Raw genomic sequence first — 26,335 nt, 5'->3', positions numbered from 1 at the left:
TTTGACCTCTGTTATTGCCAACAAAGGTTATGTTACAAAGTATTGAGTTGTATTTTTGTTATTGACCAAATACTTATTTTCCACCCTGATTTACGAATAAATTCTTTACAAATCCTACCATGTGGATTCATGGATTTTTTTTTTTTCACATTCTGTCTCTCACAGTTGAAGTGTACCTCTGGTGCAAATTACTGACCTCTGTCATCATTTTAGGTGGGGGAACTTGCACAATCGGTGGCTGACTAAATACTTTTTTGCCCCACTGTAGCTTTGAAAAAGTTGAAAGTTACAATGTGAACCCAAAAAGAATACTCACAAAAACATGAATATTACAGTGTTTCATATAAATTTTACCTAAGAAACTCATAAAATTTGCAAGCTTATCTTTGGATCGTGTAGATCCTGATCTGTATGAGGACACACATTTAGATAGTGGAATAGGACTAAACTGCATTTATATATGCTTCACCTCTTGCAGTACACTTTGCATACAGTTTTATGCATAAAGAATACATCTTTTATGTATTTATGCATAGGTTAAGGAAGTAAAATCAAGAAAAGGCTGCAGCGAGTGTGGGATTTTTTTTTATAAATGTAAATGCACAAATCACATAATTGGTTATTGTGAAACTGTGCTTGGCTTAGATCTGCTTTATATACCTGAGACAGTCTCAAACTCTGGATCTGGATTAATCTGTCTTTAGCAGTACAAACACCAAATAAAGGGAGATACTGGCTGCTTCACATACAGGAGAGAGCAGCAAGAGACGCTGCCAAAACATGGTGGAACATGCCTGTGTACGCAACTGTAAGTGTCTCTAGCTAAATAATTTGATGATGAAAGAAGGGATAAGTTAGAAGGTAATCTTCCACTCTTCACTTCTTCTCTTAAATGTTCTTAAAACAGCCTTCTTTTTCATAATTTGACCGTAGAGTAACCAAATCGGTTTCAGGTTTTCTCATAAGAGATGCTTTATCTAACATTTTTCAAGTGCTCGGTTTCGCCTTAAAGATTTTGACCTGCAGAAGAAGAAGTCAGATTCAAACTCTGCTGGTCACATGTCGTCATGATGACAGTGAGAAAGGGGCTTATTCACAGATACCATGTGTCAGTTTGTGTCTCTGAACAAGAAACAGGGGGCAGGCAGATGTTGCACATTATGTACCAGTCTACTGCCTCTAAAATTGTTCTGCAAATGAGGATCTTAATGAGAGGTAGTGTTTGTGGGTCAAGGAACAGCCTAATCATACTAAGTCAATTGCATCTTTTCTCTTTGTGTCTGTGTGTGTGTATGCAAGTGTGTGTGGTTGTGCGTGTGCATGCATGCATGGGTGTGAGTGTGGAGCAGTGAGCAGATGAACCAACATTTGTCTGACTCAAGAGGAGAGCCAGTCATCATATTTCTTCATTTCCCTCTCTCACCCTGTGCTCCAAATCTGGCTGGACACTTAAGTACATTAGCCACACAATATGGAGTTGTCTTGTCTCACCAGCAAAAAACAGATGTCAAACACGTGTCTTTGTTCATTTTCCTTTACCCTCCCTTTGCTTATGTTCAGCTCTCAAAACCCAAGCTATAGAGTCGAGAATCATTGGGCACACTGTCTCTAACCTTACAGCGACTCATTAAAACTGAAGACATGGATAAATATCAACAGGAGTAAGTACCTATTTTAAAAGGAAAACAGTAATTCTATCTGCCAAATACACATAAAGATCAATATCAAATTTCCATGTCATTTTTCTTTGCCATCGTGTGTGGTTGCTCAGGTTGTTCAAACTGGGGATTTATAACTGAACAAAGCAGTGATTACAGACACAGAGGAACCTTTATTTTATATAGAATACATGTGTGTGTGTCTGTGTAAGGGTAGTATCAAGAGACACCCATCTGTACTTTAAAACTATGTTTGAAGAGTCCTGTGTGCTTAAAAATAATATTAATATGAACGTCACTACATCATGTCGACATGGTTTTTTACCTTCATTCCTTTCTTTCTAAAAAGTAAACCTAGGACTTAACAAGTGTCCACTTATTTTTAACAAGTGTCCACTTATTTTTATTTGTTCTCTGAATAGTGTTAGCTTTCATACATACACAGCTAACCTTGTTAGCAAATTTGAACTTTTTTCTTTAAATATGCTGTTATATATTGCACATTACCAAACAAGGAGCTGATGCACTTTTTTTTAGTTTGTTAAAGATTTGTGTTCCTATTCTGGTCAAATTTGGCTTTATTGTTTGTTTATAGTACAGCTTCAGTTCCAGCTGACATCAGGTCAAAAGGCTGTTATGTGTCAATGGATAAGCATCAGTTTATGGCTTTTTTTTAGGTTGTAAATTGTGTTTCACTGTTACATTTAAGTTTTTGTTAGCAGCGCAAAGACAGAGAATAAGATAGAGAGGAAGAGAAAGGGAGAGAGCAGGATGAAGGCTTAAAAAGAAACAAGAGTGGACATTTAGTCAAAGTTAACACAAAATTGTGGTGTAGCTCCTGTTTTGACCACATTCATTGATGATGACTTCACATAACTAAGGAGTGATATAACCAGGTGAGTAAATAGGCAGATATTGAAGTAAGATGGAAAAATAATAATTGTGTTTCACAAAATATTTTTACATGCAATTCATAGATGCTTCGTACGCTTTTTCAGTAGCACGCATAAAAATGCCGGTGGACATTCTAGACAGAACCTATTTATGTGAATGATAGCTTTTTAAGGGATTCATTCCACTCTAAACTTGGCTCAACAGAATGAAATTGATGTGACAGACTACAAATCTATTTGTCTGCACAATAAAAGGAGGGTTTTGTATGAATTAAAAAACTATATTGTAAAAGCAGCTCTTACATGTTTGCTTCATATCCATGTGTATGGACAGGGAGGGTGATTTTCTGCCATCTTTATTGAATAAATACAGCGGTTTATGATTCAGATGACTGCACGTGGTTAAGAGACTGAAACAAAGTTGTGCATTTTTATCCTTTCTCTTTGCAAATAGTTACTTCTTACTTTGGAGAATTCTGGTCTAAACCTATGCCCAAAGTTTGATAAGTAAATTGGCCACCTTAAAACAAGTGTATAATATTGAAAGGTGTGATTATTCACTTTGAATTACTCTTAAACACTAACCCAGGGGTGTCAAACTCAAATACACAGTGGGCCAAAATTCAAAACTGGAACAGCGTCGCAGGCTAACATTAATATTTATTGAAAAAAAAAATATCTTCCTCTAGATATAAGAATGAATCTTTTCTTATGGACTCAAACAAGTTTTGCTGAAAAACTGAATATGGAACAAGCAAAGCTTAATACTAAACAATATATATATATTAGCTGTACAATACCAGTAGGCCAGCTCTAATAGTAATTTGGTATGGCTTTGTGGGCCAAATGTAATTAGGTTGTGGGCCAAATTTGGCCCGCGGGCCAGAGTTTGACACCTATGCACTAGCCCATTTAACTAATTCAGTTGCTTTTGAAGGTAAGATTGTAACATGCACCCAGTTAAAATTGCATTGAGTGCATTTGCAGGCAGCATATTCTTTTAATATTAATTATGTGGCACTGTGCACATAACATGATGACTGGGGGTTGAGCCCCCCTAGAACTCTGAACCTAGATTCGCCCCTGAATCTCAATGAAAGTGACCTAAATTGAAAACAAAAATTCAAAGTGAAAAAGAAAATATATATATATCAGAAAATACAAAACTATGAAACTATTCCTTTTCATAAATAGGGGAAAAACTTCTTAAAATCACAGTTCAGGAGGCTATCAGTGTGCAACACTTCATTTTGGAAAACAAAAGAAAAACAGCAACAAACAACTGTTTTAACAAATCCCAAAAAAGCCAATCAAAACTGACCCGCGCGTTCCCCTTGCCGATCCCGATCATACTGCCATCTATGAACTGCTACTGTCGTGAAGTGACGTGACGGCTGTGACGCGGAGGGACAGAAGCGGAAAACAGCGGGCTTGTTTGAAAAGAGGAAACCGTCTCCCTGGTTACTGACAGCCGTGTTATCCACACAGAAGTTTCATCTGGCGTTGTACAAAACAATATAACGGATGTACACGGGTGAACCCTTCAATTTCTCACAGTTCGAAGTATGTCGTGACGTTTTTTTTTCTAGCGCTCTGACTTCAGAAAGCTGTCAACACCAGAAAGAGTGTAACTCTTTATGCTTTACGTGGCTAACGCTAGCTAAGTACCGGTAATCTCAGTGTTGGTCTTCCTGGTGCTGCTGCAGGGTTGATATCTGCCTGGTTAGCAAGCGATCGAAATAGGTAAGAACTTATCAGTCCTCTGGACGCTTTCTTATTTCTTCCTCAGCTCGCGGTAGAAACCTGGAACCCCAATATGCTAACATCACATAAATAAATTCAAAGTCCCTGTCGATATGGTTTCAGTCAGCTAAAATCCTTTCCAAGTAGTTTTGTCAATCCGATGCAAAGCAGTCTAATCACATGTTGTTTAAATAGCTGAGCTGTGCCATGTTTGTTTTGATCCACTGCTGCAAGTTACTGAGATTTTTCTTTTAATATTTCATCACTACAACCCTTTTTCTTTTGCCTTCTTGCAGGTCTGAAAATGAGCTCAAAAGACGATGCTCGCACCCTGGTATTGGAGGAGCAGGTGAAGACTTTATCAGATGAGCTTTTGCAATGCCAGGTGTGTGAATGCATTTTGTTTTGGGTTTTTGTTTTAAAGCCATGTGCACACACTTCTGTACTTTATCACTGCTCATTGTACAATGTTGGATTTAGTTAAAAGTAGGAGAAAAAAAACCATTTGATTTCCCTAAAATAGGGATTTGTCCAGATTACTTGAGTATAACATCGTTACAACCCTTATCACTACATCACTGTTACAAACAAAGCATTCATTTGGCTGTGATTTCTACATAACTCTTGTCAGTGTTAAAAAGTGTAACTCACTATATTTATCTTTACTTTATTTATCACTATGACTATGACTTTTTTTCAGACTACATATGTATCACACAGTTGTCAGCACCTTTTACTCTCCAGGCTGAGCATTCTTTTTTTTTTCAATTCTCACTCACTGCTATAAATTGTGGACCTTCATTAATTTCAAAATTAAGTAATTACTGTTAATTTGATCTCTGTGTGTTGCATACCAGCCATGTCACCAGACTTTATTTAATATAAAATGAGGATTGATGAAAGATAAGCATGAGAATAGAATTTCGAGGTCTGTGAATGACTAGCAGGAAAACCACCCCTTTACATGATGCTACTTGTGATTTTAAAATAAAGCACATTTGACTGACTAGATAAAGCATATTTATCTCCCTCATACATATGTAAATGTCCTGATTATACCCTTAATGAATGTCTAGCACAGACAGGAAAAAGTGTGGAGGGCCCCCGTCAGATAATACACACACAGGCACGACATGCTCATGAGCAGATTTCCAAAGGCTTTCATGTTCACTTTGTGAGTCAGTGATTGAGGGAGTCCTTGCATACTCACCACCAGGTGGTGTCTAATAACATGAGTGAATTGATCCCAGCATTTCTCACTTTGTGTATCCACACCACCTTGCTACACAGGTAGGCAGACAGCTGTGGGGTTCAGCAGATGAGGTGTTACATTTGAGTTTTGTAATAGAAGTAGAAATATAAACCACCTAACATGTTGGGCACAAACATTCGTTGTGCTGCTGTTTGTGTGTAACCACATGTGCGCCTGTTACCTTATTTATCCTCTGCATAAACTTTGGTTTGACTTCGGGAGCCAATTTTCAAGTGTTTATTCAGTGAGAGAACACAAAGGCATCAGAGTGGAGTGAATCCATGTATTGGTGTATGTGATTAAATAAACAAAAGAAACATATTGTGTCTTCTGCAAATGCAGCGGTAGTCAGTGTGAGTAAGTGACAGCTGAAATAACTTTGCCGGAGACAAGAGGGGAAAAAATCCCCACGACTGTAATAAAAATGTTTATGTAACTGGTTTTGTTAACCTGGGGTTTATTTACTAGAGCTGTTTGTCGAATGATAGAGATGACAGGAAAGTGGAGAGATTTCTGTCAAAGGAAACAAACTTTTCTTGTTCACTGCATGCAGACTGATTATGGTTATGTGGGTAATCATTCTCCAGAGGCCCATTCTTAGTCTTGCCTTGACACACCTTAAAAAAAGAAAGAAAAAGAATTATGTATGAGTGATGAAACAGTATGAAAGTCATTGAATAAAAAGTGAGACAATTATTTGGCGAGTAAATTTATTTTTAAGACAAAGTCGTGTCATCTGATAATGTTAGTTTTGCAAATTTTCTCCATGAATTTTGCCCCAAGAAAATATTAGCCAAGCAAAACCCTCTCTGACATCTAATTTTTGTAATACCGTGATTAGATTGTTTCTCTCAGGGTATTCCGGCTTCCTCCCACGGTTCAAAGACATGTGCGTTAGGTTAACTGGTGATCCTAAATCGGCCGTAGATGTGTGTCTCTGTGTCATCCCTGAGAAAGACTGGCGACCTGCCCTGGAATAGCCTCCAACCCAACAACCCTGAAATGGATAAGAGTAGGCCTTTTGCCTGCAAACTTTAACATTTGATTGCACCTTTAAACTTAAAAACCATTAAAAAAAAAGTTATTCTCACTTGTATTTAGGACTACGCGCTGTATACTTTGTTCACTTCAGACTCACTTATATTGAGCTGACACGAAAGCCATCTTTGGTGGTCTTATCTGGAGTAGATCACTGATTCTGCATATCTGAGGACGTTAAGTTCTACCGTGCACAATTTAAATTGTGGCATTTGAATACTACTGATGTCTTAAGTCTCTTGCATGATTACTTCAGGACAGCCATTAACTACAAAGACACTCATCTGTCAGCCAGCAAATGTTCCTGCTAGACCATGCTAATTTTACTAATATGTGCTGAATTCCAGTGGCTCTCGCTCTCTCTCTGGTATGTTTAGCTCGTGGTGTTTCAGTTTCTAGATTCCAAATGAATAATTCAGCCATCATCAAACACATATTCAGTGCATCTTTAAGTACGCATACGGTTGAGGAGAGCTCTTGATGAGGGTCCTGACTGAACATTTGTCCATGGAAGGGCTAATGGCAGCCAAAGGCCAGGCAGAGGGAGACCATGTATTTCAAGTAAACCATGCTGCCTAATTTAATCGTTAGCTGCATTCCAGGGTTGATTTGGTGAGATCTCTATCCCCGCTTCACCCCGCTCCCGATCTGTGTATCCACACACCAAAACACACAGATGCGCATCGAGACAGAGATCTACAGTCCTTCCACTTTATATGTTCAGCTCATGGTCTTATCAAGGTCTGCTTCTGCCACTTCAGTAAATAATTGATTAGACACTTTTGAGAAGGGGGTTAAAATTCATGTGCTAATTGGAGACCAGTAGATTCCAGTGGGAGGGATGACTTTTATCTTATGATGATGTGAACATAATTTATCAGATAATTTTATATTAAGTCGATTTGGTATGATTCTGTCTTTTAATGTCAGAAAATGTAGTTTTTAGATGTCCCTCATTAAATGTAATGTAGCTTAAAAATGTTTGAAAAACCAGCGAGACAATTTGAATTGGAAATGTGTCAGGGGCTGGCTGGGTTTTTCTGCTTGAAGATGACTCTCTCTGTCATCAGTTTTGAGTTTCTTTGGGGCTAGTTACTTTGGAGCTGTAGTGGAAAACATATCCGGAGAGCAATTGATTAATAAAGAAAAATGCAAGCTCGACTGCTGTGTTTTGATTTGGATCCCTGCTCTCCCCAGTCATAAATAGTGCATAATGACAAGTGTCAATGCTCGCTCCCCTTGAGTCGAAGGTCACATCTCAGCGATGGAGATTGCCGCTAGAGAGAGGTTCATGATTAGAGAGGGCAGGACAGATGAAAAAAATATTATATATTTATATTTTCACAAGTTCTTTAAATTATTGATTGACTTCCCCCAGTTGTCATATGCTAATGTCACTGAGCATCCAAATTTTTTGTTTCTCACTGAAAAAGGGCTGTAATGTGTTGCTGCTTTTCCTTTTAGGGGCTTATCAAATGCAAATTTTATCATCGCATTTCTCAAAAATAATTTCTCTTCACTTGCTGAATCCTTTACTCTCACAGGCAGACAAGGAGTTTGTGTGGTCTCTGTGGAAAAGGCTGCAAGTGGCAAATCCAGACTTGACCCAGGCTGTCAGTTTGGTGGTTGAGCGGTGAGTGGATTCATCTTTCACATTGCTACCCAAGAGGCTCAGCAGACGAACCTTCCCCTTATCTCGCAAGTGAAGAGAAGCAAGTGTGTGTGTGTGTGTGTGAAAGTCGTTCAAGGGGTGTTTAAAGCACCTTGGCCGTTCTACTGGGGTTATGACGGAATCTGGTGCAGATGCTGATTTAAGCCCTCTTATCCCTGGTCTAGCAGTTCAAACAGTGGAAACCCTTTTAATAAAAACACTCTTCCACTGCTGCTCACATGCTGGACAGTTGAAACAGTCCTGCCAAATACTTGTCTTTACTGGATAAATTGCGAGATTGAATATGACCTCTTTTGCAGGATGGCTAAGCTCCATTGAGAACAGTGGCATGGGAACTTGTAGGAAAAGACACATCTGGAGAAATGAATTGCGTTCCTCTTATGATTTAAAAAAAAAAAAAAAACAACCCAAAAAACATAACGAGACTCTGATTTATCGCTGAAGTTTGAAAGCTGTTTATTCACGCGTTCCAGCTGCCATTAAATTTTGTGTAAAGCTTTATTTAGTACTTAGGTTTTACTGACTTTTTTCTTTAGGGGATACATTAAATCATATTTTCTTCCTCACTGGTGCACATCGCATACTTTTTGAGGTCTGTCAGTTGTTAGTAGACCCTTAATAGAGGTAAAAACACAGTGCAGCAGCAGAGTGCTCCTCAGTACCTGTGCCTCTCATTTCTACTCCACACCCACTTGAGTTCTTTATAGCCCCTTAGGAAACCCATCAAAGTGGGTTAGTCCGCTGAGACAGGTGGGGCAACATGCACCCAGAGAGTGTATGTGTATTGTATCACCTGATGCGCAAGAGGATATTGACATGGTAATTGTGTCGACTCCAGTCAAGCGCTGTCGTCCACTGGGAGCCGCCATTCATCCCTCCCTCCCCTTCCTGTGTGGATCTTGTAGAGTGATTGGTTGGATGCTCAGGACATGGTGAACATAGTCCAATATATGAGGAGACGCAGCTAGGCCTGCCTGCGTTCCTGCCCCCTCCAGGGACACCAGATACTTATTTCAGTGTGTACCAGGGGAGAGGGCTGATCAGAAGAGGCAAAGAGACGATAGAGAAGGCCTCAAAGACCTGAGGTGTAGAAGAAGCAGCTGATGAGCGGAGGGAACGGATGGTCCCCGGTGGTTCGGAGTAGTTGAAACAAGCAGGTCCCCAATTGCAGACTTGTTTGTGTCTCCGCAAAAGTTCATTATGATAAAAGAGGTAGTAGTGGGCTTGAGAGGTTTAAACTTTGCTGTATTGTTGCTCTGTAATTCTGCTTAAGTAGCCAGTGAGTAAAAAAAGTTTTTCTTTTCATTTTCTTACAGTTTAGCATTATTAAATATTAAAATAATGATGAGAACACTGGCGACATGTTAAGGCAAAAGAATCTTTTTTTGATGAGTGCAGCAGGTGATCAATAATTAAACATTTGGAGTTGAAACCGATAAACTTTTGTCCAAGAACTTGCCCTCTGGGGCAAAATTCAGTGTTTTGACCTTTCCAGAGTAGCCAGCAGATATTTGGAAAAGGGATTGTTGATATCTGGGCCAAGAATTTCCTTTTCCGTGTGTTCACAGTCGAACTATGAATGTAGATGAATTTTTGAAAAAAGTGAAATCACTATCAGATGATAGCTCATGGTTTTCACCTGCATGCAGCCAATGCTCACTCATAAACTCATAAACCAGAGAACTTCCTATACTGAAAATCTCATTTGTAATGAAATCAATGAGTTCTTCATGCTTATTTTTATATGTAGCATCTGTTTATAGAGAAAAGTTAGAAATCGATGTGTTTCAAGCCAGTAAGATTGGACAGAATCTTGAGTGTAAGCTAAATAGTTAAAGCTATTCTTCTGTACGCTCTCAAGTCCTTAATCGTTGCTGACTATTTACACATGTATATTCTGTGTATTTACTCTTCCTTCTAGTGAGAAGCACAAAGCTGAGATTAAGGACAGGAAAGTGTTGGAGATCCTTCAGTCGAAAGACTACAAGATTCAAGAGTTGGAACAGGTATCATAATGTTTTCCTTAACCGGCTTTAACTTTCTAATGCAAACAACTTTTCTTTATGAACATCAGCAAGTCAGTTTCTTTTTTCGCTGCTGGCCTGCTGTCAGATCTGATCACAGGAATTCAAATTGTCACGACGCAGTTTAAATATGTTGAAAATGTTCAAAAAGTGCTGATGCACAAAACAAATTTACAGAGTTTTATGCAAAAACAAAAATCATCACACTTCTGCACACTCACAGAAGTGTGTGGCTGCTGTGATTTACATATCAAAGTAGTCTCTTTCTCCATTTTTCTCACACATCATTATGTTTCCTTGCGTCATATGATTATTATAATTAGGAAAAAAATATTCAAAAGGCGCCACTTTAATGAGTAAGGATGTCCTCACACTAAGCACGGTTACTTTGTACCCTGCCTGAGCACAATCACCTTCCCTGCCCACTTCCCACTGGCCTGTGCTGACACTGCCCTTAATGATCCGACCCAAGTTCACATCAGTTTGTCTCGGAGTGTCAACTCGTCTCTCTTTCTTGAAAAAGCGCTCTGGTAGTACACAATGGGCTCATGAGTGCTTGTGAATGAGCTTTTTATGAATATTGTGGCTACAATGGGGTTGTGGTGACACACTGCGCTCTCACGTGTTTATTAATGAGTTGGCAGAATGATTTCTAATGGAGACAGCTGCTACTCCGGAGTGTGCGTACATAGCAATCATGCTACATGCATACTGTGCTCAAGTCCAAATGAACTATGCCTGGGTTCTCCTCTAAGTGGGCCAGGGTACCGGCACATTACACACCACTTACACTAGTCAAGCAAACTTCACCTTAGGGGTCAAACTCGCTTGGCCACAGAAAGGATCAGTTAATGTGAGTGCCCCCTCAATCCTAGCACAAGACTTGAGGAACACATCCAGTACATATAAACCTAAAAATTTAGGTTTGGGTTTTTTTCTACTTTTCCCCCCCAATAAGCATTGCAATAAGCCCATACCCTGTGTACATATTGTACACACACGTACATGTACAGCTTCAGTTTCCACGATTAACAAACTGCTCCCAAGTTCCTGCATCGTGTACTGAGCTAAAAGTTAGCTTACCCGGTGGTTGCAAACCAATTTTCCTTTCGAATGTAGAAGCACCACCAACCCTGACTTCACAACAATGAAACTGTAAAACCTGTAGTACTACCACAGTTATGTATTTGTGACTGACTAAATAAGCCATACACGAAACAGTGACCAGGCTCTGTCCTTGAGCATGCTGCTGGCATCTTTGTTGTTCTGCCAGCGATTGATGAATGGCTTTACCTTGGTAGGGAACAAAATAAAGCTTGTTTTCCCTTGTTTTTCCAACTGCTACTGGAATGCGCTCAACTTGGAAGTGACGTTGCTCCCAGCTCTGACATCCGACTTCTGCTGTAAAAGGAATGCAGCATTTATCTTCAGGCTGAGCTTGTGGTCATATGCCTTCATAGTTGACATTTAAGTTGCAGCCATTTCTAGTGGCTCTTAGTGAGTCTTTCACAGAAAGACAAAACAATCCTTGGGCTTTTTATTTCATTTTCACGGTCATTTTATTACAAACAAGCATTTTTGTCTTGCTTGTTTAACTGTCTGCTGAAACTTTCATTCATAAATGCCATAAAAATACAAATGAATACAAAATTATTATGCTGCTTTAATATTTCCCTTTAGATCTTTATCTTTCTCTCATACCTACTTTTTTTGCTCTAACCCCTGAGTTATAGTTCTTGGTGGTATGATGGCTAATGATAATGACATCACTAATGTAATTTACTCCAAATCATCATCTCTTCACCGAAGCATCTGTCAGTCTCATTCATTAGTGTCCCTCACCCAGAATGGTGCTCATTCTTAATGAGACTGGCTGTAATGGAGTCATCAGCTTGCCAGTGCTTTTTGACATTACCCTCCTCAGCAATCATAATAGTTGCTCACTGGACCAAAAAGGTATATGATTATGGTGGACTTTTTTGTGTAACATTTGTACCTTTAAGGTATAAGTCATCATAGGTGACGACTCCATTGCTGTGTTTGCAAGCTTGGCACTTACAAGCAAAAACAAATACTACTTACGGCCTTCTGAATTATCCACGTGACAGTGTGACACAAGTTTCACACTGTTGAAATGCTTTACCCTAATATACAGACATTTGATGGATATCTAGATATCTATCAAATCTGATGGATACTTTTCGGTTATTTTTTAATAGACTGAATTGATGAGGTGGTAGATAGCTGCAAATCCATCCTGTGGGGGTGGGACTTAACTGTGCTCTGTGTCTTTCAACTGCTTTTTAAGAGCTATTTAATGAACTCATTCATTTATTACTCTCATTCAGTGTAACGCCCATGTCTCAGTTTATATGAGTTTTATAGGAGGAATCCCTTTGTTTCTAAAGCCTGTTTTGCTGTACTTCTTCTGAAAAGTTCCTTGATAGCGCCGCACTCTGTGCTGTGTCATCCAGCCCTCTGACAGTCATCGTCTCATCTGCAATCTTAAGCCATACCCTCAGAGTGATTAATAGGTTTTCCTTCTTTTTTCAAGGATGTGATGGTCTGCTGAGTCCACATAGCATCTCAGATTTTTTTTCTTAATGTATCAGTTCTCCCACTTTGATTATGTTTTTTTTTGTTCTTGCTGGTTTTCTTTTTTTTTCTTTCACCTCTTTCTCTCTCTCTGCTTTTGTAACATAATTAGCGTTCATTTTTGAACTGTACTGGGAATTTTCAGACGCTAATCTTTCTGTCCTAGACCTCTTAACTTGGCGCAACCCGCTTCCCCTCCACCCTACTATTCTATCACTTGAGTGCTACTGGGGTTCAAATTGTTCTTCCCTATCTCATTATCAGCGTTTGAATTTATTTTCCGCTCTCCAGTATAAATCTATTAAAGCCCCACTGTTCTTAGCACGGCAAGCTAGGAGTTGCTTGCCGCTAAATCCACTATCTGGATATATCTGAGCGATTTCCCTCAACATGGCAATTAATTGCATCCCAGAGCACGGTGTTATTTGAGAGAGGGGGGTGTACCCACAGAAGACTGTGGATTACCAGCCAATGCCAAACCCCAGCTGATACAGTGTTAAGAAGCCAGCCTCCTCCCACTAAGGCCATAAAGGCTGCCAAAAAACATGAAGTAAACATATAAAAAGTGGGTGGTCATTACTTTACACTATTGCTTGTTTTAAGAGCTGAAGCATTTAGTCTATTCATTGATTGTCAGGTTAGAAAATTAATGCTGATAATGTTTTTCAGCCTTTCTTTTGTCTGCACACTTAATACTTTGGGGTTTTGGACTGCTGCAAAAATATGACGCTGAATGGCATGACCTTAAGCTCCAGGAAATTCCAACAAGCATTCACTCATGCTTTGTAGATCTCATGAATAGCTCATTAATCAAGGCCAATTGATTATGAAAGCAAATATAAAAGTGATAGTCTTGTTGTTTTGTTACAACATTTTTAAAAAAATGATGGTTAAAAAAATGATATGCCTAATGTAACCTGTAGTTTTTTGGGTTTTTTTTGTTCTTTCTGTGTCACCCTGATTGCCACAGAGAGTAACCGGGCAGCAGCAGGAGATTAACGGCTTGTTACAAAGGAGGACGGCGGAAGAGGAGAGTGATTTAATGAAGAAGGAGCTGACAGCTCTGCATGAACAACTGGTCAATAAGAGTCAGGAACTTGAGGTTGGTGGAACAAATTTTCTGTGGCAGTCGGGGCTTCTGCTTTCAAAAGTCTCTCTTCTGCGTGGCACGACAAGTCCCCCGTGGCCTTAGCCTCGGGGGTATGAATCATTTAGAAGAGAAAGAGGATTGTTCAGCCCTCTTGAACGCAATCTCAGTGTCTTTGTGTCTTCTTCTCCTGTCTCCACCCTCGCTCTGTCTCACCCTTTCTTGCTTTCAGCTTACTTTCCCGCTACGGACAACAGAGAATACTTAACAGCTGGAAAGTCTGCATGTGAGAAAGAAAGCGCGAGCCAGAGAAAAGCAGGTTGTTAACTTGCAGATAAATACTTAATGCCTCCTTCAGTGGGGGGAAAGTGAATAATGTGCATGCGATGGTGTGGCTTCTGCCTAATTATGCTTAGATGGGACATGGCTATGATTAATTGATAAAGGGATGGTCCTTACACAGTCTTGGTGGGGTCTCGTGGTGAGAAATCGTGGGGGACAGCATCAAAGGAGACCTAGGTTGAGTCTAATGGGTTTTGTAGCTAGCACCATTCTCATTAGGAGCCTGTCATTAAGGCTGGCAGACTGGCCCCTGTACCTACGTGAGCCCAGTTCTTGCAGCACGGCTCGGCCAACACCAACCAAACGCTGGCCGCGTGGGTCCAGTCATACAGCACAGGTGACCTTGGCCAATCAGCGACCCATGCAGTGGGCTCCCGCAGAAAAAGCCGTCCACTGTTTACATATTCATTTCAGCCTCAACCCCGTGGGCTGCTTCTCTTTTTGGATCTTTGCAGTTTTCTTTTTTCGTTTTCTCAGTTTGAAATGCTACTTTTTCTTTTTCTCTTCTTTCGTCGCCATTGTTTATTTGGCCCTATTGACCCCCTCCCCATTCTACTCCTCACACACACACACACACACACACACACACACACACACGCCTTCCTTATTCAGGAAATGAAGACAAAATGTAGGAGGAAAGAGGAGGAGGAGCGGCAGGTGGTGCAGGCTCTAGAGGAGGAGAAAGAAGGATTAGCTTCCCGCTGCGCCGCCCTGCAAGCTGACCTGGAGGAGAATCAGAGGCAGGCCAACAGCCAACGAGACCAGAGGGATACTGCCCAGACCAGAATAAAGGTATGAATGTGGGGACAGGTCCACACAAATACAAAGGCACTCACACACACCTTGAACTTTCTGATCCCTCACACCCTATCCTCTTCAGCTTGTGAATATAAAAAGATCTCTGTAGCAAAGCACAGAATTAAATAAACAGGGACTGCACTCAAAGGAAGGACAAAGTTATGATTTAACGTAGGGCAGACAGATCTTCCTGAGTTGTGGTTTAAAAAAGAAAGAAAGAAAGAAAAAGAAAAACAAGAATTAAGCAGACCAAACCGAAAGTAGCTTCCATTAAGTCATTGGCCTGTTGGTTCAAGAGTTTGTGGTCAGGTGTGTTTCATTATCCAAATGCAAGCAAGTAAATTTCAGAATCTGTTGCTCTGATCATCATTATGGATCGGTGCTTCTTCTCTCTGTGAACATGAAAATTCGAGAAGACATCAACTGTGCTATTGTTTAAACATTCAACCAATCAAATTGCAGTTCTTGAAAATTGTATTTATTTATTTATTTTTTTACATTTCAAATTTTATTTCCTAGATTCTCAGGAAGTAAAAGCTACAGAAGAACCTCACATTCCTCCCCTTCCTTATCGACTAATCATATTGAAACATATTGCTCCCCTAGTCAAATGGAATCAGACAGAGAGTCTTGAATAAGTTAGAGCTGCAGAGTAATTACTCTTGGATGGGATGAGCCCAGTGACTAGTGTATGCACATCCATCACAGCCTAAGACACTCCACTTGTTTTATGATTTTTTATTATTTTTTGTGTCATACATTGATTTGAAACTTGGTGATGGAAAATATCAGATGCGCAGGGGATACATCATGCCAATTTGTTTGACATGGCAAAGATTTATTCGGGAATTTATCATTTAATGTAGACCTGTGTGTACTGTTAAGATACACCTGCATAGTTTTAGTATTTTCTTAACTTGAACAGCGGTGGAGGAATATTCTGCAAATACAGAGCCGCAAAGATGTGTTATACGTGAAAAAAATGTGACCGATATAATTATATAATAATTTATAATAATTTCTTATAGCATTCGTCACATAATTTGCTTGATATTAATTAGCGTCGGATGAATTCAGGGTTTGGTGACCTGTACATGTTTGATGTTGTTTAATCTGCTGCAATTAAATGGTTTTTTTAAATTAAAGCAAAGCTAACTAACGCCTTGTCTGCACCTCCTATATACAAAGAAACAGCACAAAAGCACAATAAAAACATTTTCAGATCGACTGTCATGTTAGAACTAAATCTAAATTTTGCTATTCGATTACTTCACAGCAACTAGTACGGCTAGTTGCTGTGAAGTAACAAATTGTGGCCGACTTATTACAAGTGTTAAAGAAGGCATCGTAATTCAGGGCTAAGAAGTGAGACCTAGTTTCCTTGCTTTTCTGTCACTTTTTAAATTTCAGAATCATTTATTTGTTTATTTGTAGACAGACAGTCAAAGTAATGTGACAAGTGAATTATTTTAAATTTGATTGCAGAGTCAGTAAATGAAACGATGCTGGTCTGCGTTGGTTTGAGGATTTTGCCATAGAAAATAAACACTGACAAAGTTGACGTAATAATTCTAATACTTAAAGCATTTCATTTAAGGATAGCCTCTAAATTTGACAAAATCATTGTTATTACTCTTCTACACCAGGATCTAGAGGAGAAACTGCACAACACCTGTCAGGAGCTGACTGCCTTGCAGAGCCACAGTAGCAGCCTAGAAGCTCTGCTTTCCTCCAAAGACACAGAGTTGGCAACTAAACATGAACAACTTGATCACCTTTGGTAAGTTGTACCAGCTGAGATAGTGTCTCTGTTCTTGCAACATCCAAACCCTAATAGGTGATATTTATGGCTAATTTCATTAGTTAAAGTATAATTCTGTCCGCTATAGACGTACTATATGTGTATACCTCGATTTACATGGGTTACTGCATGGAGGAGTGGGTATATTGCTTCCTTCGCTGTGAGGCTTGGGGGTGACACAGATTTCTTCCACTCTGGCCCACCTAAAGCCACTTGATAAGCCCTGCATAGTGGATATGCTTTAAAAGAGAGAGAAGAGGGAACAGGGCAGGCTTTGGCTAAGCTTTAGTCGATATGATAAAAACTGTGAGAACTGTAGGAGCCTTAGTGGTAATCTCAACCTTTTTTAACTACTTTTCTGTTTTAATGCCAGAGGCAGTCTGACATGTCAGTCACACCAGGGCTATAGACTATTCTTGTGGATTTCCTTACAAGTTTGAGAAGCGCTTTGTGGTAATTCCACTGGTGGATACTAAACAAGATGGAAATGACCTTTTGGTGCTGATGAATTTTGGTATGTTGAGAAATGTAGCTGCTGTTGACGAAAGAAGGAAATCTGCTGTCATAAATACATTACAATAATGTAATGTGCATACAACTTTATGATTGTTATTGCTCTATAGTTTTGTTGTGCATTTAGGCATTGATGATGATAAAGGCTTATGAATTTGAGTTGCATATTTATCAAAAGTTAGACTTTTACAGCTGTAACACATGTGCTATTATCTTAAAACCCAAAAGGATTAAAACTGAGTTAATTCAGGTTCTCTGGCATACTTGTTTAAATAGTTATTTTAATATCAGTACACGACCTTTATGTTTCTCACCTTGAATACGTAGTTATAGTTATATAAAAAAATATAACTAAATCCACAATATTTAATGTAAGCAGCACATTATTGTTGTGTACTGTATGACTTTGCATAACGTGTAATGCGAGTGCCTGTGTGTAGTCGTGATTTTGCGGAAGTGCAGACGCTGTACAGACGGAGCACAGAGCATGCAGCGGAGCAGAGCCACCTGATTAAGCAACTGGAAGGACTCAACCTCGACACACAGCGAGTTCTGCGGAACCAAGAAGAGGCTCACTCTGCTGACGCTACCTCCTATCAGCAGGTACTCACAAGTACACACACACACCCAACCTCAAACTCAACAGTGTTATAACCTCTTCATCGCGCTTCACTCAGGCCTCACCAACTGTGGTGATTTATTTCCAAGCTAGCTGTAACCTACAATTATTTTTGTGTCTGCCAGAAAATCATTTTTTCTCGAAGTCTCCTGTTACTGTGACTGGGTTTGCAGCATACTACTTTGCCATGCACGTGGAGGAATCATAGAGAAAGACATTTTGCAAACATAAATCATTTGGGACACGTGTTGTTAACAACTTCTTTTCCCTATTTAGATTATTTAGCTTATCCTAATTTTTCTATTACGGAATATAACAGTCTTAATGTCACCTAATGAGTGGTTTTTGTCATTTTTCTCCCATCGATCTGACCCTTCCATTCCCTCTTGCTTGGATTTTAAACCTCTCTGGCTTATATATATTTGTTGACAGCTATACAAAGAGTTGAGTCAGTGCTACCAGGCTCTCGTGTCTAGTGAGGCCAAGCTCCGCCAGAGTCACCAGGAGCTGAGCAGCCAGCTGGCGCAGAAAGACCAACAGATCTTAGAACTCCAAGCTGGCCTACAACAGCAGCAGCAGGAACAAATACAACTTCAACAGGAGCTGCAGCTGCAACAACAGCCTCAGCTAACAGCCATTTATCCCTCTCCTCAAAAACAAACCAACTTTAAGGTAAGGACTATTCTCATTCTTCACTATGTCTTCCAAAAAGGCCTTAATGATCAAATGCATAAAAACATCTTAGTATAGCAAGTATGCCAATCTATGATATGCATTTGTTTCACAACAAACACATTATAGTTTGATAATTCTGTCAATTGCTTGCCTGGACTTAATATCTAATTGTCCCAAGGTACAGAGATGTCAATGTGTAGGTGGACCTGCAGGCACAGTAATAACTGACTGGCCCCAGCATGGCCTGTGGTGGTGGTCTTTAACTCAGAATCATTCGTTTGATATTGCTCTAGTTCACCCTTGATCTATCCATCTCTCTGAGCACCAGTGTCTTTTATGTCCGCTATCTGATCTTCTCTCACCACCAGTCCTAGACATACGCGCACTCTCTGAATAACATACTTTAGATATCGCCTTTCTCCCCTCCTACCCAAGTAACTGGAAGTCCTTTTAACACACGCGGGTCAGACAGCAAAGCCACGTAAGAGGTGGAGAGAGGTGATTTAATTGGAACTCCATAATGTTTTTGAAGATGATGTTAGAGTTACAATTCTACATCTGTCAGTCAGCGGGACTTTGGCTTTAGCGTTGTGCCTTTTGAACCAATCGCCCCCAAGGCAATAGAGGCCTTTAGTAACTGCTAACGATATGACGATAGGTGGTAGACCACACAGTGTCAGACACTTGGTTGGGGAAAAAATTAAAATCTTGAGACACTTTATTCCATCAGCAGTTCTCTGGCACACCACTTGACATTTTAAGGAGCCTCTCGGTCTCTTCTGCTCTACGACTTACCATTCCAGTTTCCTCCTTCAGATAACTCCATTTGATGCAGCACAAGACAATATTTTTGCAGCAGCGAAGAAATGTTTTTCTGCCTCCGCAGCGTTTAATTCGTTAATTTGATTGGCTGATTTTCTGAAAGTGCTGCTCCCAGACTGTGCAAGTTAGAAGATATCAGTTCAAATGTTAAGTGAGTTACAATGAACCTGTCTCACTTAACCCTCTTAATTTAACCAGCGGTAAAATATAAATGGATCATTTAGTCAGTAATTAAATACAGTACTGTAGTGTTCCCACAGTAATTAATACTACATTTATAGTAGATGCAGTTAGTGCTCTGTGTGTGTAGTGTGGGCACATACACTGACTGGCCACAACATTAAAACCACTGACCGGTGAAGTGAATAACATCGATCATCTCGTTACAATGCAGTGTGCTGCTGGGAAATTCTGGGTATTTATGCAGATGTTTTTGGGGGCTTTTAATTTTTTGTGTGTCATGCACCATTTTAAGGCAGGTAGTTTTGTTGTGACTTACTGATATATGTGTGCATGTTTTCTTGTCTCTTACAGTGAAAAGTCAGCTCACACAATTCTCAGGGCTGGGACATAATTAGAAAAAAATCATATATATAACCAAAGCTAAGAATAAATGATAACTTTTGTTTACCGAACACATGTAGCTGCTGTCTGGCTGATTTGTTTTTTGTAACTTTCTTACCCGCCGACATCAAAGTGAACAGATCAGGTATCCCAAGGTATAGCGCTCAGTCAGGAGGGTTTTCTATTTCCCACTCTCTAATTTCACTGACAGGTTATGCGTACGTGTGGGTACGTCTGTCTTCATAGTTGTGTGTTTGACTGAAGGTGTGTGTGTGTGTATCCGAGCACATAATCGCGAATTCTGTAACAACTTCCTCCCGAACACCTGTTAAATTCAAATGCTCGGGTTGTTAAGGCAGATTTGATTTTAATTTTAAATGTTTTGGTGGAAGTTACTATTGGAGGTGATCAAAGTACTGATCGCAACAGGAGCACAGGGGGGGAGACACAGTGCTCATTTGAATATGGACCGGAGCGACGGCTTTGAACACCCCACCCGCAGTGGTTTTTGGTGGGGGCGGGGATAAAGGAGGGGTTGGGGTGAGAGGAATAACACCTATTGTGTGTTACATTTCCATGCCGCACACCAGGATTGTGCGTTCTCGCTTGTCTTATGCAAAGTTAACTCTTTACAGGAAGCTGAACAAGACTTTATAAAGGCTCAAATGTGGGCAGTGTGTGGCGTGACCACACAGCTCAACTCATTTTAATCAGGCTGGTTTCTACTTGAATAATGTAAATCTATTATCTGTTAAATCTATTTTTGTTATTTATCCACAAATTAAAATATAAATACTACATCTATCAGTCTGTCTCTCTAAGATCTATATTTGTATGTAGATAGATTGTCACCATTTTTTAGTACATCAAAAGTCAGCTAATTGCTCCTGTGCTTAGGTAGTTGTCCAGTGTGTGGGTATTTGCCTGTGTTTGAGTTTATAAAGTGGTGCAAACATCTCCATGTCAGGCTGTAGATGGCCCGATGCCCTGATCTTCTAGCTTTAGGGCCTGGCTGATCATCAGGCACCTGGATGACCTCCATGCACAACGAGCTGCTGTGAAATTGCCAGGTTAGGGAGGCTTGGGTTGCCAGGTTGGGTGGTCACCATCGCAATCTAGATGCAAAGCAGGCTCCCTCATTAGCGGACAGAAAACTAGCTAGTCTGAACATTTCATTATTCAGAAGCGTTTAACTGCATCGTTTGTATTTACTGTAGTTTAGTTAGAGTTTGGCTACTATCAGAGCCGAGCTGTGATTAAAGACCAACATTAGAATCCACAGCAGACCTCAGGCTTTCTGGAATCATCACCGCAGTAAATGAGTGGTAAGTTGTTAATTATGTGGGCAGTCATTCAAAGCAGTGGTTACTCTCTCATCAACATTGGAAAGAGAAAATTAGGCATTCACATTCAATCCAGAAAAGTTTGGTCTAAATATAATGGGAAGAAGCACCTGTGTCTTTTGAAATGTTTACTGAAACTTTTTTTAATGGCCTATTTAAAAAACAAACAAAAAAAAAAAACATTTATACAAGGTTTGTGTTTTTTTTTCTTTTTGTTTGCTTTGGTTTGTCTCATTATCTCAATAGGACAACAATAATGTTAACATAACACCTGTGTTTTTTCTTTAAACTATGTCTATAGACATTTGAATGCCGCTTTAATATAATGATACATGAAATGCAGTAAGGTCTCATACTAAGCCTGAAGCACAGAAATAACATTTAGAGACATGACCGAGCCTTCCCCCCCCTGTTTTTTTTTAATATACTGAATGAACCCCACACGTTGCATCTCCCTTATCTTGCTGAGATCATTTTTTAACATCTGCTCCTGGGTTTTTATTAATGTTGGCTAATTTAAACGCTTTTAGATGTGTAATTAAAGTGCTAGTGAGACGCTCACACGTGCATAAATTTATACACCCACCGTTTTTGTCAGGTCACCTTTGGCTTTGGTGAGGCATTTCTTTTGATCATCATCATCATTAATGGCAGTCATCGGCTGAAAAGGGTGAAAACATAATGCCACGAAGAAATATGAAATCAGCTTTCAGCTAGAAGTTGAATAGACACTCAAAAAGGCATGAGGATGAGTTTAGTATGTTGTCCAGCTTGTCTCAGTATTGTAATTTTTATTTCTGTATTTTTAAGCACTTTGCAGACCTTGGATTTTTAATTTCTTAGATTTTGTAGTTCTCTGTAAAATAACACAAGGATTAAGGAATGCCAAATGTTAACTATGTTGCACCACATAAGAAGTGTTTTGCAATATATTGTCAATATTTAAGTCAATTAAATATTGACAATATATTGAATTTCCCAAATGAAAGATGGTAAACTGAACTAAAGGTAACTGAATTGTGGTGATGTGAAAAATGGCTGACAGCAGGGTAAAGCAAATCAAAAAGCAGGTTTATAAAGTGGTGCAAACATCTCCATGTCAGGCTGTAGATGGCATGACGTCCTGATCTTCTAGCTTTACATTGCATTTTAAAATTAACGCAATAAAGAAATGTGTAAGTGAGTATCAAAACTACTGTATAATGATAGCATTGCTATTGTGGGGAAGGTATCACGGTAGTACCAAATTGCTACGATATTGCTAACCCTAATAAGCATGAAATTAAGTTCAATTAAAATAAGGAGAGAGGAAATAAGTTCATATATGAATTTAGCTTTGAATGTTCATCATTGTACTTTGTGAAAATGTGATTGAAGGCACAGGCCTTGTTTTCATTCATGCTACAGTCACAATGAGGAAAACAGTGACTGGAGACCATATTGCAACCAAAGTTATTGCAACCAAAGTTATTGCAACCATGTGCAATGAACTTGCAATCTTGTTGCCTTCGAAATGGTTGCTTCGAGGCAGACACTAGGTCTATCACCACTTGCAGTCAGTTGGAGTCTTCAAAGCGATTTTGGTGCAAGAGACAATGAGACAGAATCAGCCTGCTAAACGGAGTCAAGTGGGCAATTATATGCAATCTGTGACAAAATAGTGATTAATTGGGATTAAATCTGTGAATATATGTCTACTTTATTACTTTACTTTAACTACTTAGAACAGCCTCAGCTTATGGGCAACCAGTTGGTCACCGCAACAACTTTCAATCAGTCTAAGACAGCAAAAACAATTCACTGCTTTCACCGAGCAACCACCGATTTTTTCCTAGGCGCAAGGAGTCTCTGTCCTATTTTTGCTCTAGTGTGACTGAGCCATTAAGACGAATGCCCTTCCTTTAACTAAACTCGCAGGACCTACTTTAAAGTATATTAATCTTTATTGTAAACACGTGGCTGTATTCACACGTTTCTTTTTTCATTTGAATTCCATTAATGCTTAAAATGCATTTTTTTGTCAGTGACTAATGTTATGTGTGCTGATTGTATTATCACTAAATAGTATTACCTACATGAGTTTGAGTTTTGGGTGTGTATTAGTAGTAAATATTGTTGTCAACATGTGTGTGTGTGTGTGCGTGTGAGTGGGTGGGTGAGTGTTTGGAGCTGGCCCACGTCCAGGGCCAGAGACATACTAATGACATAGATGCCAGTGGTGTGTTTTACAAGCTCAACTGCTCTCATTAGATGAGAAACTCTGTGTAGCACAGCTCGCCTCATTAATGAAGCACAGCCATGTGCCGCTGCAGAGACATACACTCACTCGTTCTAGCACATACACCCGGGTCAAACAGACTGTGTGGGAGGACTCAGGGCTGGGTACACACTCCGAAAACATACACGCACCTACTTCCTACTCACTGTGTGCCGTCCTTCTATTAAGTCCCCCTCCACTGCGCTGCCAGTTAAAACACACACTCATCCATCTATGCACAAAGACACATGCTCTTTGAAGACTCACCATCTTGAATACAAAGTGCACCAGGCCTGAGAGTGCACTGCTTAAAGTCCTCACTTCTCAGGCCTATCCAATCACTTTCACATATGCTGTCGTTCCATTCATTCTATTCGAATGCGATTGTGTGAGCATGCGTTTGTGTATCCATGCAGTGAGTGGCTTTGGGTGTGTGCGTGTGGGTGGGGAGCCCCTCCTGATTATAGCTACTCCATAATTAACAGTGATCAGATTTGTTTTGTGGCATAAATGGTGCATGTGTAGAACATTAGGCCTGGCAAGTCTCATTTCACATTCAGCTCAAGGGCTCGGCAGCAGACGGGTCACGAGCTTCAGGGAGCACAATCACAAGCCTCGCTCCATATGGTCCTGCCTGCCGCATCCTCACATGTGAGGGCCGCCAGTGCCAGACAAGTTCCCCCAAGAACCTAATCGTGTTCAGTAATTACCAAGACCGGCTTTTCTCTCTCTTTTTTTCCTCCTCCCCTCCCTCCCTCAGCCTCCTCCCAATCTCTTGCTCTTTTTATTTATTTTTTTCACCACACCTGCATGCTCTCTTCTCCTCTGTCAATCTCATGCTCCCGTGCCGTCTCTTGGTTTACTCTAAGCTACGTGTAATCTGTTTGTCTTTTTTTTTTCGTTTATATATATATTGTTGCTCTTTTAACGGCTTCCCGGCTTTCCTGTTTTCCGCTGGATGAAAATCAGGAGGGCGATGAGAGAGAATTCGCGAGGAAGAAAAGTCAGACGCTCCCGCATCAGTTAATTTCTAAATTGCTTTATGTGGCTGATGCCGAAAAACGCACTCCATCCTCCTGCCTGCCTGGAAATTATAAATAATTGTAACAGATGCGCCAATATGGCTGGCCTCCAATAAACGAGGCCCCAGATAATTTGACCAACCCCCTTTGACAGGCCAATTTAATAAAACATGAACAAAATCTTCCTCACTAATAATTTATCATCCCCTCTCCTCCCCTTTGGTTAAAGTTGATTACCCTGGCAGTTAACAAGGTCACGCCCAGATGCCAGGTTTCTGATAATGCAATCAGGACTTGTTGGAAAAAAGGTGATGACATCCTGTGTGGTTTTCTTCACAACTTGGCCTCCCAGTACAACATGGTGGTGAAGGCCTTTGTTTGTCAAAGAGCTTCAATTTGATGTGTTGAGTCAAAGTGTTGTTGATAGCAGCAGGTGAAGCTTTTCTTTTCTCTTTAGTTTCACACTTTTTCTTATTAGCGATTTAAGAAAAGGCGTGAATATGTGCAGGTGATACAGTCAAGAGGTATGTGGATGAGTTTTTGAACTATAAAAGGGCTTGTCTGACTTGATAAAAACTGCCTATACAGCACGTGGCCTTTTGGCAGTGGATTAAAAGTCATGCTGTCCTTAAAGCTATAATATCTTTGCACAAAAACGCACACTCAGCATAACAACACAACAGTAGCTTAAGCGTAGAGATTAAAGTTTGAGTGACATGGGCAGTTTGAAGGTGACAGTTGTTGCCCTGTACATACAGAAACCCCCTCTTGTTAGTCTTGATTGTGTTAGTATTTTGTCCCAAAGTGTCTCATTATACACTTTTTTCCGAAATAGTGGAGCTGCTGGTTAATTATCTCTTGACTAGATGAGATATCTGGGTGTTGACTGCAGTGAGCTAAAGTTGCCATTCTTTTTAACTACATGGTGGACAAACTGTTATCACATTTGTAACGCAATGCAGTACATGACTGCTGCAAGTACACAAAGAAGATTAAAGATTTAAAACATTATTTTAAAAAAGTATTTTTTACAGTGGAAAGAATTAAAGGCAGACTGTATTCTGCTTTGGTTAAGCTTAAGCAAACTTTAAACTGAATTAAGCAATAAAAAAATACATTAGCCTGATATTGGTTCATTAATAGCTTGCTGTTAATTTAAAGAGAACATATCCATTTTATTAGGTACACCTTGCTAGTATGTGTTAGATCCTCTTTATCCTTCAGAACTGCCTTAATTCTTTATGGCATTAATTGTATAAGGTGCTGATATTTTGATATTTGTCTGAAACTTTGGTCCATATTGACATGGGAGCATCACACAGTTGCTGCACATCTTTGATGTGAATCTCCCGTTCCACCACATCCCACTACTAGCCTGAAACATTGATACAAGGCAGGATGGATCGATGCTTTGATGTTACTTATGCGGAGGTCTGGCCCTACCATCCCAGTGTCACAGTAGAAATCAAGACCCATCAGACCAGACAATGTTTTTCCAATCTTCTATTGACAGTTTTGCGGAGCCCGTGCGAGTGGTAATCTGAGTTTTCTGTTCTCAGCTGACACAAGTTGGACCCAGTGTGGTATCCCATTTCCTTCAAGGTTTGTCATGTTGTA

General features: G+C 39.8%; 1 protein-coding gene across 2 annotated transcripts in view; it reads left to right on the top strand.

Moving 5' to 3' along the window:
* Positions 1-3,983: 3,983 nt before the first annotated feature.
* cntln (centlein, centrosomal protein) overlaps positions 3,984-26,335 on the top strand; it is a 95,058-nt gene continuing 72,706 nt past the window's right edge. For both annotated transcript variants that reach the window (XM_085409715.1, XM_085409714.1), the window contains exons 1-9: positions 3,984-4,294; positions 4,591-4,679; positions 8,129-8,217; positions 10,178-10,262; positions 13,846-13,977; positions 14,917-15,096; positions 16,749-16,882; positions 17,857-18,019; positions 18,468-18,707. In XM_085409715.1, coding sequence (XP_085265841.1) covers positions 4,599-4,679; positions 8,129-8,217; positions 10,178-10,262; positions 13,846-13,977; positions 14,917-15,096; positions 16,749-16,882; positions 17,857-18,019; positions 18,468-18,707 — 1,104 coding nt within the window. In that variant the 5' untranslated portion in view covers positions 3,984-4,294; positions 4,591-4,598. The remainder of the gene's footprint in view (positions 4,295-4,590; positions 4,680-8,128; positions 8,218-10,177; positions 10,263-13,845; positions 13,978-14,916; positions 15,097-16,748; positions 16,883-17,856; positions 18,020-18,467; positions 18,708-26,335) is intronic.

This window comes from Rhamphochromis longiceps, linkage group LG6, assembly GCF_057381845.1.
Source record: "Rhamphochromis longiceps isolate RC_006_pf linkage group LG6, R_longiceps_female_GT1.1, whole genome shotgun sequence".
Taxonomy (NCBI): Eukaryota; Metazoa; Chordata; class Actinopteri; order Cichliformes; family Cichlidae; genus Rhamphochromis; species Rhamphochromis longiceps.
Note: the sequence above shows the minus strand (reverse complement) of the source record. Positions and strands in the feature narration are given on the sequence as shown.